General features: G+C 40.9%; 1 protein-coding gene across 1 annotated transcript; it reads left to right on the top strand.

Annotated features, from left to right (window-relative positions):
- Positions 1-2234: 2234 nt before the first annotated feature.
- On the top strand, positions 2235-16304 carry LOC306821789 (immunoglobulin superfamily DCC subclass member 4-like; the record flags this gene model as incomplete). The annotated part of the gene is made up of 14 exons (XM_079340362.1): positions 2235-3324; positions 3604-3768; positions 4126-4263; positions 6103-6285; positions 6719-6928; positions 7420-7518; positions 7688-7874; positions 9230-9357; positions 10648-10818; positions 10967-11101; positions 12810-12912; positions 13098-13329; positions 13443-13571; positions 14410-16304. 14 exons carry the CDS (start codon positions 2235-2237, stop codon positions 14938-14940), a joined length of 3501 nt encoding a protein of 1166 aa, XP_079196488.1. The 3' UTR covers positions 14941-16304.
- Positions 16305-16735: the final 431 nt, after the last annotated feature.

Below are 16735 nucleotides of genomic sequence, written 5' to 3'. Positions count from 1 at the left end.
ATATTATGCATTAAACTGAGGATTTCCTTTTTCTCATGTTCTCTCTCTCTCTTCCAGCTCGTCCTCGGAGGATTGGAGGACCTGACCACTGCTTCTCTTACCAGGGCGTTTGGTCTGATCTTACACTGGACGGCGGTCTGATGTGAAACAGTGGGCCGAGTGTCGCGCCTGAGCCACAGAGGACGCAGCTCGCACGTCCTGAGCAATGTTTGACAATTCATTCAAAAGATGAACGGAAGAAAAGAGAGGCTGTTTAATACAGAGGTTTTTCTTATAAGCCACATTTTGTTTTTGTTATTTTTAGATTAATCTGCTTTAACTTTAAAATACTGTTCACTCATTTGCCTCTTTCAAACCTGTATAACCCACAAAAACCTTAAATACTGCCTCCATCTAACTGAACAATCAAGTGAAAGAAAGTAGCTTAAAATACCACACTATGTTTTTAAGCACATTCTGTATTTGTTAAAGTTACAAGACTAGTGTTACATTTCATGTGATTGAATAAAATATAATAATGTAATTGCCTTCTCAGTTGTGTCTGTATCATACCACTCTACTGTCTTTATGTGCATGCTGTCTTTAACACTAACCTGAATTAAATGTTCAGCACTCGAGTGTTGAAGTACTTTTAAAGCTATTTGTTTCCCAGCTGGGAATTCTGTCATTGCCCTACACGAACATGAGACATTCAATGTTTTTACAGCTTAAAACAGGAGAGAAAAGGTTTAAATCAATAAATACTTTATTTGATTTATAACACATAGTGGGAATGATGGTTCGGTTATAAAAGTGAGGAGGCTACTGGTTTGAATCCCTGTCTGACAGGAGTCTCTCTGTGAGGAGTTTGCATGCTCTCTTCCCTCCACAGTCCAAAGGTGTTCACCGAGAGGAGAACAAAGTAAGGGAGACCATCAGGTGAGCTGGCAGGGGTATCTATCAGCCATCTTTCTTCTTCCTTGTGTCTAAAATGAGGATGATAAAAAAACAATGAGATAAACATGTTAGACAAGGAAAAGAACCAGAGAAAAGGTCCATACAAACAGAAACCTTAATGAAACAGATTCATTTACCAACTCCACAGTTATGCACAGAAACACATAGACTCTGTAAATGTACATAGAACTGAAGTAACTACTGACAGCAGATATAACTTAAGTACTATGTGCACCACTACTTTCTATCATATAACATATTTTCACCAGCATATGTTAGATCTGTACACAGCTTATGTTGCTAATTTAGCTAAAAATAGTTTTAGTTCGTTTTTTGCCAAAAATAAAAGGTTTAATAACCCACAGAGTTAAAGAAGATAGATAGACAGATAGAAAGATAGATAGATAGATAGACAGACAGATAGACAGATAGATAGATAGATAGATGGATCCTGAGGGAAATTCAAGGCATCCAGTAGCAATAAACAAGACATACAGGACACGAAAAGACGTTTAAATTCAATAATTAATATAATAAGTGTGATTTTCTTAATTTCTGAATGAACTACGTTTAGATATTTGACTTGAAATATATGGTGGTTTTGTACTCACCTCTATGGTCGGTAGATGAATTTCTCTCCGTAAAGATTCTTAAATTCTTGGCGTAGCTGGGCTGCGTAAGCTATCAGAGCGGTACGCAAAGTGGGCGGGGCGTGTTGCCAGGGCTCCTCCCGCCGGACCCTACTGCGCAGACTGGTTGCAAAATTCCAAGATGACAGCGCCCATGAAGGCCGTAAAAAAGCTTCACGAACGTAGAACGGAAACAGCTACAGTCCACACCCACTGGTGCGTACGTGTATGAATGACTGAATTAAGCCTTTATTGCCACTGGGGGAACTTGTCTTGCACAGAGAGCATAAAACCCTTTACAAACAAACATTTAGAAGGCAGCACAAAAGAATTAAAGCACTAAAAACACGCTTAAAACATCACATGATTAAAGGGGTGTAATTATACGTGATAGTGAGTGAGAACAGACAGGATGCCTCCCTGCAGCACAGACTCTTCACTGCAATAGTTTGTAATTTCGTGGCGCACATTCGGGTGCATAGTGTAAGTGGCTTGATATTGTGTTTTGGTGAATTATTCCCACAACCTCAGAAAACAGCGTTGTCAACGTATTTTCCTATGATTACTTAAGTTTTGTCTTTAACCTGCAATATGCTCTTTAAATGCCAGCTTTATGGTGTGTGTTTGTGTCAGTGACCATTATCTATGTCATTATTTAGTGATAACAAAATGCCACGCAAAGGAAAGAGATCGCAAGCTGCGAAACAACGCTGGACAAAGTTTGTCCCTTCAGACCAACGGTTCCAGGACCCACAACCACACTGCAACACTGTTGCAAATGAGGTTTGTGAAATGGAGGTAAGTAGTCCACCTGTGGCTGAATCTCCATGCATGGCTCAGCAGGAACTACAGAGTGATGTTCAACTGTTAAGTAGCACGATGCAGCTCATAGACCTTTTGGAAGAGAAAGTTACACAGGTATCACCCTCCGTGATATCTGTCCAGGCATCTCACTCTCAAGACGATGACAGATATCACCCTACTTTAAGGAATAAACAGTGTTCATGCATGGCTCTGACATTCCTAACACACCATCAAGAGGGTCATGACTTGAAAGAGGCTGATCTGGATAACATACTAGATGAGGGACACATTCTCTATGGTCAAACCATTCAACGTCTTCAAGATGAAAACAGGTTTTACGACTACTATTTGAACATTCAAGAAACACCTCACACCGTGCAAACTGCTAAACACCAGTATAAGGTGCAGAAAACCTGCGAGTATTCTGGATACATTAGAGACAATGGATATCCTGGCACAGAAAGTTGGTGTCAAAATCTTCGTACAAGACTTCAGTGTCTGTCCTCAGATGTTACCCATGCACTGCTCACCATCACGCCATATACTATTGCATTGTTTAGAGACCAGTCTGGTAGATATGGACTCTTTGACTCCCATAGCAGAAATGCTGATGGCTTACCAGTGCCAGATGGGAAGGCAGTGATGATGACATTCACACAGTTGGATGATCTGATAAAGAAAATCGAAGAACTCAATGCTCAGCTCCATCCTTTTCAGTCTATTAACAGGATGCTGTTTGACTTCACACCACTTAAATTTGTACAGAAAGAGGCTGTTTCACTACAAATGCCAACTCAGATACCACTTGACACAGATGTTGGAATCCCAACCAATGTTGTCATGGATGACAAACAGCAACATGTGGCTTCTCTGGAGCCACTCACTGCACCATCCACAGTAGTGATGTCAAAGGCTACACAGGTTGTTAAATCTAAGAAAGTCAGTGAACACAAGCGTAGAAAGATAATGAGGAAACTAAGAAAAGATACAGAGGGGGGGAAAAAACCATCTCAGAGAGAGCGATACAGAAGCGATGAAACTTTCAGGCTGAACAAAAAAATAACCATGAAGAAATACCTCACCAACAAATATGCATCAGATGACATTTTCAGAGAAAAACAGAAGCAGGCAATAACCAAGAGGTACGCGACTGATGAGGATTTCAGAAAGAAACAGAAGCAAGCAACAACCAAGAGGTGCGTGTGTTGATTTTAAATATGTTTCTGCCTTTTAGGCTCTAATAATGTGGAGTACCAGTTTGCAATGAACAACGACACCACAGAGTATCATGTCAAAGAGCTTCTCCCACACACTGCCTACACATTCTTTGTGGTGGCTTACTCTCCCAAAGGAGCCAGTGGCCCATCCCTACCTGTCACTGTGGAGATGCTGGAGGACGGTTAGTATTCAAAATCACACAGGTAAAAAAATAAAAAGACCGTACAACTAAATAGCCTTGGATTGGTCATTGACTTAATTAGCAAACTTTATTGGTCTGCCAACCTTGTAACTTCTAATGAATTTTTAGGAGCTCATTAATTTTAAAAGAAAAGAAAAAAACACTGCAATTTTTTGAGAAAACACTGACTTTGTGCACACTTTTTCTCAGCATAGATGAGTTTTCTTTGTTTAACTGCTGTTTATAAACTCATGCTGTTTATAAACTGTGTCAGCTGGTTTCCTGTGCAGCTCTAAAAGACAGGCTTTGTACGTGAATCATGTAACAGTTCAGCGTGTCTTTTATTTCCTCATGCAGTGCCGAATGCACCTCCTCAGCTGTCTATAGCCAGCACCTCCCCCACAGACATCAGACTCATGTGGCACCCATTGTCCTCGCAGCATAGTCGAGGAGCTGTCACTCGCTACCGCATTGAGTACAGCGCTCTGGATCAGGGTGAGTAACCTTAACTGGTCAAAAGCTGGCCTTACCTGCCAGTAAAAACACCTTTTTAGTAAGACAGAGTATATTCAATTTGCCTATTTTGGTTTCAAATAAGTTGATAAAATAAAAAGGACATTACTTATAGAGAAATACCAGCTGTAATGTTTCTGTTCTGTTTGTAGAAATTGTCAATCATCGCATAAAAGTTTAGAGGCAGAGGCTTATATACACGCGTATGCTACTTAAGATTATTTGATCAACTTTTAGAGAAGAATAATATCTTCTGAATATTTACCTTTCCAGAAAAGAGAACAAGTTCAGTCTTCACCAAAACTGTGCTATGTTCTCTGCTTTCTAAAAGACAGCAAAATACCTGAATGAACGCAGGACCAACACAGTCATGAACACTGGAATAATTATCTGTGTAATATTCAGTATCACCTGTTGAATCATCAATTCAAAAGAGAATAAACCTAAATTTAATAATGTCATCGTCTTAAAAAAATATTCCAAACTACCAAATAAGAGTCAAACTGCATTCTTAGAAACATAAAAAATCCAAAGTATGCACATTGAAATATAACAGCAAATGTAGACACTCTATTTTGATTCTTACTGTGTCTTTAAATCATATACTGAAGCAAACTGTACAATTGCTGACAAGTCAAAGTCCTTTATTCGATTTGAAGAAATAATAAAAATGCTAATTAGTTCCACGGAAATAAATTAAAACGTGAAAAAGAAGGATGTGTCATCAGAAAGAACCCTATAGGGACCATCTGATTTCAAGTGTCTTGTTTATTCTTTGTTATGTATGTGTGTGATATCACCCTCACTATAGCAGATAAGCTCTCGGTCTTTGGTAATAGGTTGGAAGGTGTACAGGAGTCAGGTTGGGGTTGGAAGGTCTCCAAAAATATGTTTGTCTACAAGTGGCAAAGGTTACAGACAAATGTTTTAGTAGCAAGAAAACCTTAGCATTTGAGAAGGGCCTCATATCAACGATAAAACAAGAAAGGGGAAGTGTAACGGTTTCAGCTTGCTTTGTGTATCATGTTCAGGCAGAGGCGCTAGTTATCAACATGTAAGGTAGACAACCGCTTGGGGCCCCAGGCCAACAGGAGGCCCTGTAATGGCCGACATACTTCACAGCAATGAGGCCAACATGTTGAGGCTCAAAATGTGCAAATTCAGCAATGACAGTCGGAAACCGCACTCGCTTTCCTTGCTCTGTTAAGTGTCACATGCTATATTGAACGAGGAATTATCTGAATGGGAGTGAAAACCGAGGCAAAAAGAGGAATAGGCATCTCGACTCTTGCAGACATGATGGTGACGTACGCTGGTTTGAGGGGCCCCCAATGGATTTTTGTTTGGTGTCCTAATGGAGTCTAGAACCGCCACTGGGTTCAGTCCAACTTGCAATCAATTTAAACCTAAACTCTGTGAATGCTTGAGGAGACAGTGAGACCATCATTCCCTTAACCTGACAATGAAACATAAATGTGTCTTTCAACCTTGTTCCAGAGCATCCAAGAATCCCACAAAAGACTGGTTAAAGAAGAAGACATTTAGGGTTATTAAGCCGCCTAGTCAATAGCCACATTGGAATTTCCTCAAATGTTGTTTATTTTAATTTGCTTGACCTACATACCCAAAATATCTCTTCTGAATAAATGTTTGGAGGAATTGTGAAAAGGTCTTTCTGCAAAATGAGACAAATTATCAGCTCCTGAGTCAATAGTAGGCATTCATGTATTTCCCAGTAGAATATTTTCACTGTGTCACTCAACATTTCTTATGGAGTGTAGTGTATACATTTGTGAGGCTTTGTATTATGTGTTCCCACAGTGGACTCTGTGTTCTCAGTTGAAGTGGGGGGTAATGCGACTCAGTTCACACTCAGAGAGCTTCAGCCCAACCAGGCCTACAAACTGAGGATCGCAGCTGGAACAGTTGTTGGCTTCGGGGTTCCCTCTGAGTGGGCCCAGCACCAAACATTAGCCCTTTACAACCACAGCAACCACAGCTTGGGTAAGGACCACAACACAGCTGGCTCTAGTTTAGTTTATTATTGTTGTCAGTTTGTTTGGTTTTTTTTCCCCCCTAGGGTTGTCATTTGTCTTGTAGCACCATCTTTGAATTACTTGTAACCTCAACAGGTTTAGTCGGTACAGGGAATTTAAGATACCGTTACTAACCCTTTTTTCTAACCTTCACAGAAGACATTTTATTTGCTTCTAAACTGTTGCTCTGTTTCTCACAATCATTACAGTAAAGCCATCTTACTAATGTTTCAGATGTTTCAAATTCATGGCCCCCCCCTTTTTTTTTTTACTACTGACTTTGTAGTCTGCACGTTGAACTGCTGTGCTGTCCCTACCGCTGATATGTAACTACGCTTGTACTCTATATGATGTTATCATGGCGAATTCTGTTATGTTTCCCCTTTTTAAATCCCTTTCAGTGATCTTTGCCCCTACTGAGCTGAAAGTCAGAGCCAGAGTGAACACACTCAATGTGACATGGCACCCTCCCAATCACACATTAGTGTCTGGGTATAAGCTGTCATGTCGAGAGATGGAGGCTGAAGATGCAACCAATGGAGAAAGAATGAAACAGACCCACACCATCAGGCTCCGGAAGAAAGCCCGGTATCATCTCCTCACTGGGCTGGGTACGTTTGTTGAAACGGGCCTGTTTGCTTAGCAGATTCCAGGGTGTTGAGTCCAGAACTTTTAATTACTCCAACTGTCTGACAAATAATATTTTATACACCACTTCGCTTAAAAAAGTCGCGCTTGGCGGACAGCCATTTCAAGGCTGACCAAGGGAACTTGTGTTCAATCAGAGACCTTGCAAGAGCAAATTTGACATGCATTTCTTGGAAAAATCAAAAAAAGCAGAAAATTATCAGACCCCTCTCTTAAAAAGTGATCATAAAACCTAAGAAATACATTAAAAGGGGCCACAAATGTAAGTATTTCCATGAAGGTGGTAGTGCAGTTGCCATATGTAATCTCCAGATACACGGTAAACATCAAGACTTTTCAAATTTCCCCAGTTTACTTGCAACATGTGCTACATACACAGTACGTATAACTTAATCATAAAACAGTTAGCGTTTTTATATCTGCTTTGTCTTTCTGTCTCTTGGTGGTGTGTCAGTCCCTGACCGGCAGTATGAGGTGAAGGTTTGGGCTTTCAACAAACAAATAGAAGGAGCAGCTGCTGTGTGGAAGGGAAGGACAGACAAGGCCCCAGGACGTAAGACTCATCTCCTTCATGTGTGCATCTATTCATAAAAAAACTGAATGAATAAGTGACATTTACCAGGACCCTCATCACTGTCTTGACCTATAAACAATGACAAATTGTATTTACATTGGCTAAGATCCATGTCTTATATGTCTGCGTGTGTGTGTTTGTGTTAAAGCAACAGTGCTGCCCATGCGCCCCCCTCCGCTGCCCCCAAGCAGCATCAGAGCCACGGCCAACAGCTCCACTTCCATCTGGCTGTGCTGGGAGAAGCCACGGTTCAGCAATGTACGCATCATCAACTACACAGTGCGCTGCAGCCCTGCAGGGACCACCAACGCCTCGCTGGTCTCCTATCACACCAGGTCAGATACAAGGAAAGGAAGCTAAGTCGTGTCTGCGATGTTGTACATTACATTTTTCATCAGTCACTGTTTGTATAGTATTTTATTGTATGAATGTGAAATAATGAAATCATGCCGGTTAATTTATGGAAAGAGGACCGTGCAGAGTAAGGTAAAAATTCAATGCCTTAGCATTTTTTGTATCTTATTTCTTCTCTTAGAAAGTCATTTTATTTTTCAAGTAGGCTAATAGAATTTCTCAACTTCATTAACAACTTCATCAAGAACCTTACCTGGCTTTCTTTTTGACTTTTTGACATTTACCTTGAGATTTCTAAAAAGAAAACTGTTGAATGAAACAAAAGGGAGCTTTTTATAAACCTTAAGTAGTCCCTTTGTGAAACATCTATTTAACATTAAGATTAGAGGAGCTCTGTTTTGAACCATCATTTAAACATTTTAGAAGAAATGTGTATTATTTCCACTGTAAAAAAGGAATGGTACGATGACTTTTAACTGGGAGAATAGTGTCTCTGTCATGTCCCTGCTGCTATTAGCACTATGTAGCTTTGGCATCGGGCCGCAGCTACAGTGTATATTTATACTGTATTTTGGCGAAAGCTTTGTGAAACAACAGTTTGTAAGGAAGTTAAATAGTATATAAGCCTACACATACCTTACAGATTGCAACGTAACATTAGGCTGTATTGTTTTCTTTGTCATTGTTTTCTCATGTTTTCTCAGCCAAGTTGCAGTACAGTATGTCTCAGGCTTGAATACAAATAAATGAATAAATAATCTGAAGTCAAAAAGTTTTCTCTTTCCTTGCTGGTCTTAATATTATTCCACTTTGTCAGTTGGCGTGGTTCTTCGGCTTTTCAAAACATCTTTGTCCTCTGTGCACGGTGCCCATAAGAGAGAGGCAACAGCACTGTTTGACTTAGAATAATGCAGATAAAGTCAGAAACCATTGGCATGTGTGCAACCACAAGCGCACTTATCTGAAATCCGTCTTATTGTTGCTTTTACCCAAAACACTCAAAATGAGTCCACTAACTAACAGTTCAAACATATTGTCTGCTTTATTTTAGTTATGTTATTTACGCGTCCTGTTAGTATTTTCATGTAACATATACAAGAGTTATATTTTTATGTAGAGCATTAAGTCTTAAGGCAAAAGAGCTGCATAAATATTTACAAACATAACATTAAAGGATTGTCACCCTGGAGGCAGGTATTACGAGTTAATGATGTGAGAGAACATTTATTGTAGATAGTTAGGATTTGTTCAGTACATGTTTTTTTTTTGTTTCGAGCAGGTAATGAAGTGCAGAACACTCAACACACACACTAAAAACATTTTTTTTGTTTTGCAGCTCTGCTCAGGAGATACTGCTCGGGGCATTGAAGCCCTTCACCCGCTATGAGTTGGCAGTGCAGTCCAATGGGGTGGGCGTGGTGGGACCCTTCAGCGGCACTGTGGAAGAGTCTACTCTACCTGACCGTGAGTCTCTACTGCGCTCTTGTCACGATAGCCAGTCTCACTTAAGATCCAATTTACTAGATTATATATTTCATTTTCTCGGGTTGGATGTCTCTGGTGCGCTCCGGAGTGCGCTCGTCTCTTCACTCTACAGCCCCCTCCCCTGCTGCTGTGCTGTGGGACGCTTGAATGGGGGGTTCACCACTGCTTGTACCCCCAACTTCAGTACCTGTTGCCATGGCATTTACTGTATGTCCTGTATATCAGACACAGCGCTGACCAGCTTCTGGTCCGCAACAATGGCACGAGTGGCACACGCACTGAGCAACAGTGCCACAGAGGACTCGCACCTCCTGCGCAATGTATGACAATTCATTCAAAAGAGGGAGGGAAGAAAAGAGAGGCCGTGTTTTATACCAAGGTTTTCTTATAAGCCACGTTTTCCTTTTGTTATATTCAGATGTATTACTTGAAAATACTGGACGTTCATTTGCCTCTAACTAGTACCTATGTTGCGCTTGCAGTCGTCCTGCTTTCCATCCAAACTCTCCGTGACGTAAACCAGTACAACACGCAAAAGCCTATCTGAAATACTACCGCCTCCACAGGGTTTGCATCTGACGTTTTTCACGCAAATATTCTTAGGAAATGACCCGCAAAACGCCCACGAACTAAACGTGCAAACTTTTGCAGTGAACATGCAATTTAGTACACGTTAATTGAGATCTTAGTAAATCAGGCCCAAAGTTTCTTCTAGTTCTTGCGCAAAGTCCATCTTCCTGAATGTTTGTCTGATCAGTTTCAATTGGCTAATTCCAAGTTGTGGCTGCAGATGCTTTGATATTTACATGCAAGGTTGTGCTTGAGTGCATGCAGCTGAATATGTGCTCTCTCATGTGAATCATTTAGTTGGCTGGCTGTTTGCCAGCGGACATGGGAATAAGTGGTTGGCATCGATGGCTGATAACTGGCTGTAATGAAACACCCAGGTGTAGTAGCAGCTCCTGTGTTGGCCAGCAGCTCTGTCACACAGCCAAGTCAGGGTGCTGAGAGCAGAGTGGTCTGCTTTTAATGACATTATTACAACCAGTCACCCCTTCACACGCTCCACTTCCAGGTATTATCACTCAAGCCCTGGCCTATTCCACCCTGCTTGTCCTCTCTCTGCTGTACCCAGGTGGCCCAGACATGAGGGCGCAGATGGTTGTCACACAACATGTCAAATCCCCCACCAAGGCAATATACACGCTGCAGATGTGACGCCTCATTGCTGGGCTCTAATTACTGACCCTGTCGTCCGCTTTACTTCAGGGCCCTCAACACCTCCAGAGGAGCTTCAACTGAGTGCGCTGGACTCATCCTCTGTGCTGGTTAGCTGGCGCCCTCCACTGGAACCTAATGGTATCATTGTCAGCTATAAAATCCTTTACAGTGGCAACCTCAGCCAACCAGAGCACATGTGGGAAAACCTCTTTCAGGATGGTGAGTCTTAGTCAGCTATCATGGCTCTTCTTCACTAAAAACATCACTTCTAACTTTCTCCTTCTTTGTTGAAGAAGAACTTCATACTTTGACATTTCATTTTTAAAAGGCCATGACATTGTTTTCCTGTCTGGCATTTTTTTCTCAGGGAAAATCACCAGCATGGAGGTCCAGGGTTTGTCCAGTGATACACAGTACTTTTTCAAGTTGGGGGCATCTACTGAGGTTGGGCCAGGGCCTTATTCACCTGTAAAGGATGTTCACATCCCCCAACAGCAATATGGTGGGTATGGTGGTCATGAAATTAATCTTAAAAAAAAGAAGCAAATGTTTACTGAATGTAATTTCAAAAGTATTTGTATTAGAGCTGGGAATCTGTGGGTGTCTCACGGTTCCTTTTGATTACTGTGGTAATGGTTTGATTCAGAATCAATTTTCAATTCAAAATGATTCTGGATTAATTGAATCATGGATTCAAAGAGAGCAGGGAGTGACTGATTAGAAAAAAAAAACTTATTTAAAAAAAGAACGTTTTTAGAGTTATTTAGAAGAAAAAACTGGATTATTATTATCAGTTATGTGTATATGTATATACAGTAGTAGTGGTTAGAATTCACAATGAAATGTATGTCCTTTTGCTTCAAGATTTTGCTATTAGAAGCAGACACACATTGGACAACATGTACACATACACCCATCTACACTTACTACACACATACTCACACACAAAGTATTTCCTTGCAAAGTGGGTAATTTCCCTGCCAGCAGGGAAAATGTAGCTCAGCAGGACCCTATAATTTCACTTATCCTATTCTGGTGCATTTAGAGAATAATATTAAGTTTGGATATCAAAGAGCGGCTTCATCAGTGACCCCCAGGGGAGGGCTTAAAACTCCTCTGTACCCAGCAGAATAGCTGTAAAAAGCACTTTCTTCACTCGTACAGCACTTTGTGGTTAAGCATGCCATCTTATTTTGCACTTTTTAATTCCATTAGTCAGCATGCTAAAATCACCTGTAATTATTGAATGCCCCTTCTGTCTTGAGTCATAAATTCAACGCAATTAACTCCCCTGTCAACTGTTACACGACATGGGCCTGTCATTCCTCAAAGTTCTACAACAGGTCCCTGTTGTGCAGGAGGGCGCAATACGGCAGAAGCCTGGTGCCTGCAGTCATTTCAGCCCTCAATAAAAATCCACCTCAGTCCCAATTCCCGATCCCCCCATAACCATATGTACTGTATGTCCTGTTGTCCCACATGTATGTTCCTGTGTTCACCCTCTGTCGGCGCGCAGCCCTTAAAACTGTACTATGTTGGTGAAAAAGAATTTCCCCTCTGGGACAACAAAAATAAAAGTCTAAAAGTCTAAAGTGTATACATCGAAGTTAAAGATTAGAAGCATCTTGTGTTTTTCTCAACTTTGTGAATGTACTGTCTACTCACCTATTGTACTTAAAAAGACATTTAATTTCTAAATATTGAAATTCCCCTGTGAAAAAGCTTGATGATTTCCTCATAATGCAGTTTTGTTACTGTTATGTATGTGTGCCAAAGGTTTATTTGTTCACTTGGACTGTGATAGTGTTGCTTGTGTGCAGTGTGAATGGGACCGAGGCGGCTGGTGGGTGGGTGAGAGCTCCTGCCATCTGTTTCCTCTCCTCTCTATGTCCTGACTGCCAAAGAAACCCTGAATAAATGAATAATAATGAAGCTCTTCACTCCTCTGTCCAATGTTGCTTCATTTCTCAGCTACTTGTACTCTGTGTGAGTTCATGAGGCCTGATTATATGTATCATATTTACTAGATACGTTAATGTGATACTTAACGTCCTCTCTCTGTACTGTACTGTGAAAGTACTTATTAATATAGCCTCCAGCAAACGACTTAAACATGAAAATCAATATACAGTATATGTATATATAATAGTGTATACAGTATATCTTTAATTCTTATCACACTTATTCGATGTCTTCTGTTATTTTTACAGAGCTGGACATTCATGCTGTGACAGGCATCATAGTCGGCGTTTGTTTGGGACTGATTTGCATCCTGCTCTGCATGTGTTTTAGCTTTCGCAATGGCAAATCTAGGTAAGGTAATTCAGAGAGTAAGAACTTTGAATGATCTATTAACATGTCAAATGTGTTTTCTTACTTAAAACACTTGTTGTATTAGATACAAAAGTTAATATAAACGACCCTGACAAGAGTATTAATGTTCAGTATTCTATCCACCCCATCTCCTTTACTAACACTTTCATCTCTGCTCCACATAGGGAGGTGTCTGGGGGCCTGGACTCCACAGCTGTGACCCCAAAGTACAGGAGAGGAGGCAGCCCTGTTCCCTCCACAGCGCCGGAGTGCAGCGATAGCCATGAGCTGGAGACACTGATGCCCCTGGGCAGCCAAGAGTCTGGTCAGCCGTTAGAGGAGGCCCCAGAGGATCAAAGCCTGATGGCAAGTGCTAATTTAGGGGAGGGGGAGGAAGGCCCTGAAGCTGACGCCAAGGTCAAAGGGGGAGCTTTTTTCCAGAAGGGCTTTGGATGCTCTGTTACTTTTTTTCAGGTGTTGATAGAAGATAATTATGGTCATTTGGATCAACGTTGTTGTTCCTCTTGCAGGCTGCTTGGAATGGCTCTGTGAGCCATAACTGGGCCAACAGAATCACAAGATACAGAGAAACCATAACAGAAGACTCTCCAGCACTCATTAATGGAGCTCTCACCAAGCAAATTAGTGATAACAACACGGTAATGGATGACTCATTCATGGTATATAATATGTATCTGACAAGTGATTTTATTTTCACATCACTTGTTCATTAAATATGTTGCATTCAATTTTTGCCAAACCTATTTTATAGTCTTCTTTGACAGTCAAGTTTTCCAGTCTTGCACTTTATTCTCATATCACACTGAGGTTAGGGCAGCTTAAACACTTGAAATATAAGGTAAGTATTTTTTTATGAAGAAGGGGACCTAGATTTAAGTCCCACCCCCAGTTAACCTCTGAAAGAGGCTAACTGGGGGGTGGGGTCTTGCTTACTGTAGCCAGCTACTTTAGCTATAGGTCAAGTTCCCCAAAATGGTTGAATAAGATTTCCTGTGACTAACTGTGTGATATGTTAAACTGATTTATTAATGAAATCTATGAAGATTTCTCAAACATGCACCTGTGATACGGATGATACTAAACTCTTATATATCAGACAGGCTTCCACACAGTGGGGATATTAACACCTGGTGTCTTGAAGTGATTGGAGCCTTTTAACATATGCTTTAACTCTACTGAAGATATTCTGTATGCATTGAGCTGGTTTGATATTCAAACATTTAAAACTTATATTAAAGCAGAATAAAAACAAACAGTTTAATCCATACTTGCTCATACCTTTCTCTTTCAATAAAAATACAACCCTTCTGTACATATGGGAATTTTGGTCAGTTCTGTTATCGCTGTAAACATTTTGATCTTGCGGTGAGGGTTTGCACTGAGGAGAAGCTTTTGCTGACTTTTTACACATGTAACTCATAGATTAACTAAGAAGAAGTAACCAAAATAACCTTTTTTTTTTTTTTTTTCTCTCAGGACTGCGGAGATCGTCTGTGTACTTCCATGTGCAGTAACCAGGTGGAGGCAGAAGTCATAGTTCACTCAGAGCTGTCAGACCCAGTAAGAGAGAAAGAGAAGGAGGAGGGCAGCCAAAGGGAGACAGATAGTAATGCAACGAGGGGACACTCATTATCAGAGGACATGTATTCCCCTTTGAGCCCGCCAAGTCCACCAGGAGAGGAGGACACAGTTAAAGAACTATCAACAGCCCAGTGCCCCTTGAGTCTTCCCTTGATAAAGTTAGTGGCCAATCACAATGGAGAGCTGGAAGGCATGGGGGACCAGCCAGACAAAGAGCCACAGCAGAACACGGGGCTTACCAATGGCTTCCACTCCCCAAAGACAGTGCGTTGTGTGCTGAGGTCAGAGCAACTGGGGAATGGGGACTCAAGACACTGCCCATCAGGACCTGGGAAGGCCATTTCAGGAGGGCTATCCCCAGCCCCCTTTGTCAGCTCCGGCCTTGTCCACTCTACCTCAGCAGCTCATAGTTATTTGTGCCCGTAGCCTCTGCATGTAGGGCATGGACCCTTACACAAACACACAGACTGATTTTCTTTCTTTGATGTATCCAGCAAGTATCCCCTCGGATTATTTTTATGCACCTCATTATTGGATCCTTTCTCTCACTTGCAAAGGGTTTCTAGGTACCATTGTTTCATATGTGTGTATGTACAGTTTACATATATATCATTTTAGTGGTAGAGTACTGTGTATGGGAATGCTTTCTCTTGCATTGCAACCATAGTTTTTTCTCTGGATATCGTTCCTGTTCATAGGAGGGAAAGTAACGTTTAAAGAAACCAAGCAGAGGGAAGAGGATTGAAAGAGGCTATCCCCACTGTGTCACGCATGGCTCTGTTCCCCTCAGGAATGAGAAAAACTGGAATGTTCTGCTCGCGAGGGAGTCAGGCTCCCATCTCGGATGAATCCAGAGCACAGGGGTTTCCTTGGGTTTCGATGTGTGAATGCTACTTTAAAGAGTGACACAGAAGTGTAAGCCTTAAAGAATACCTGCACTCTCTGACAGTGCAGTACACCTGTGTCTCTATCCAGCCACCTGCTGTCTCAGGGTCCACACACACACACACACACACACACACACACACACACACACACACACACGCGCACGCACGCACACACACACACATGCTCGTACACACAAACATACAAAGAAAGCTAAGTAAAGCTGATTCCTTGGTATTTCATGGTCATTTAAAACAAACATTTTCACATACATTTCTTGACAAGCGTGTGGGGGTCTCAGGTGCCTGACTATTAAGGTGAATTTATCACCTTTGTATATTTCTATAGATGTTATTCAGTACAAACACAAAACACACATCATCAAGAAAGAAAAAAACTCATGATTTAAAAATATTTGAAGAGTTCAGATTTGACACAAATGAAGATATGTTTCCAAAATGCTCTATGTCAAGGTGGTGTCATTCAGTAAACCAGGAGGCAGGCAGTTCGAAAGTGGTTTTGCAGTATTTCAGATAATCCCATTTTGGAATCCAAGTATTTACATGTTTATGTTAGGATTAGTTAAACTCTGTTGTTGAGAGAACTCGAGGATTTTACAGCAAACCATCTGTCGAAGATTCTTCTGGTTCTGCTCACACTTAGGGATGCACCAATGGGCAGCTATGCCACTAATTGGAGCCAGTACAAACACTGACGTGTTTTGGTTTGGTTTTACTTTGATGAAAATCACCTTACTCTACAAGCTTATTTGGTTCCAGCTGTATGAGCAAATCTCCAAACTGCTTTACTCTTACACAGTACAACTCACTCTAAATTAAGATGGATTATCTGAATGTCTCCGATAGGAAAGGAGTTAAGATGAGAAATAAACAAATCTATTCAAATGTTATTTTTTTCATTGATCCCAAAACCTTCAATGTTGTCCTCGTGAGTTCAATACAATTTCTTTCATAATAATGAAGTGTGAAAGAGGAAGTGGTGCATCTCTACTCCTTATCAACAACACTACCTCATTTATTTTCAGGACTATTTCCAATGTGTGTTATTTTTAGCTTAAATTAACTAGCACCTTTTTGAGATCTATCTTTAGCTTGTCTCATTCAACATTCTTTAGTATATTCCCAAATGTAGGGTCCCACATTCACAGTAAGTTCTTCACGTCAAAGGAATTTATGTCACTTTAGTGCATCTCTGCTTCCTCTCAGATCTTTGACACATTTTGTCAGTCAGTAATGTGCTTATGTTAAACTCTTCAGAAAACATACTGTACATCAAATGTCTTTCCTGTCTTTATTATCGAATAATGGTTTTGAAC

This window comes from Symphodus melops (genome assembly GCF_947650265.1).
Source record: "Symphodus melops genome assembly, chromosome: 3".
NCBI classification, from domain to species: domain Eukaryota; kingdom Metazoa; phylum Chordata; class Actinopteri; order Labriformes; family Labridae; genus Symphodus; species Symphodus melops.
Note: the sequence above shows the minus strand (reverse complement) of the source record. Positions and strands in the feature narration are given on the sequence as shown.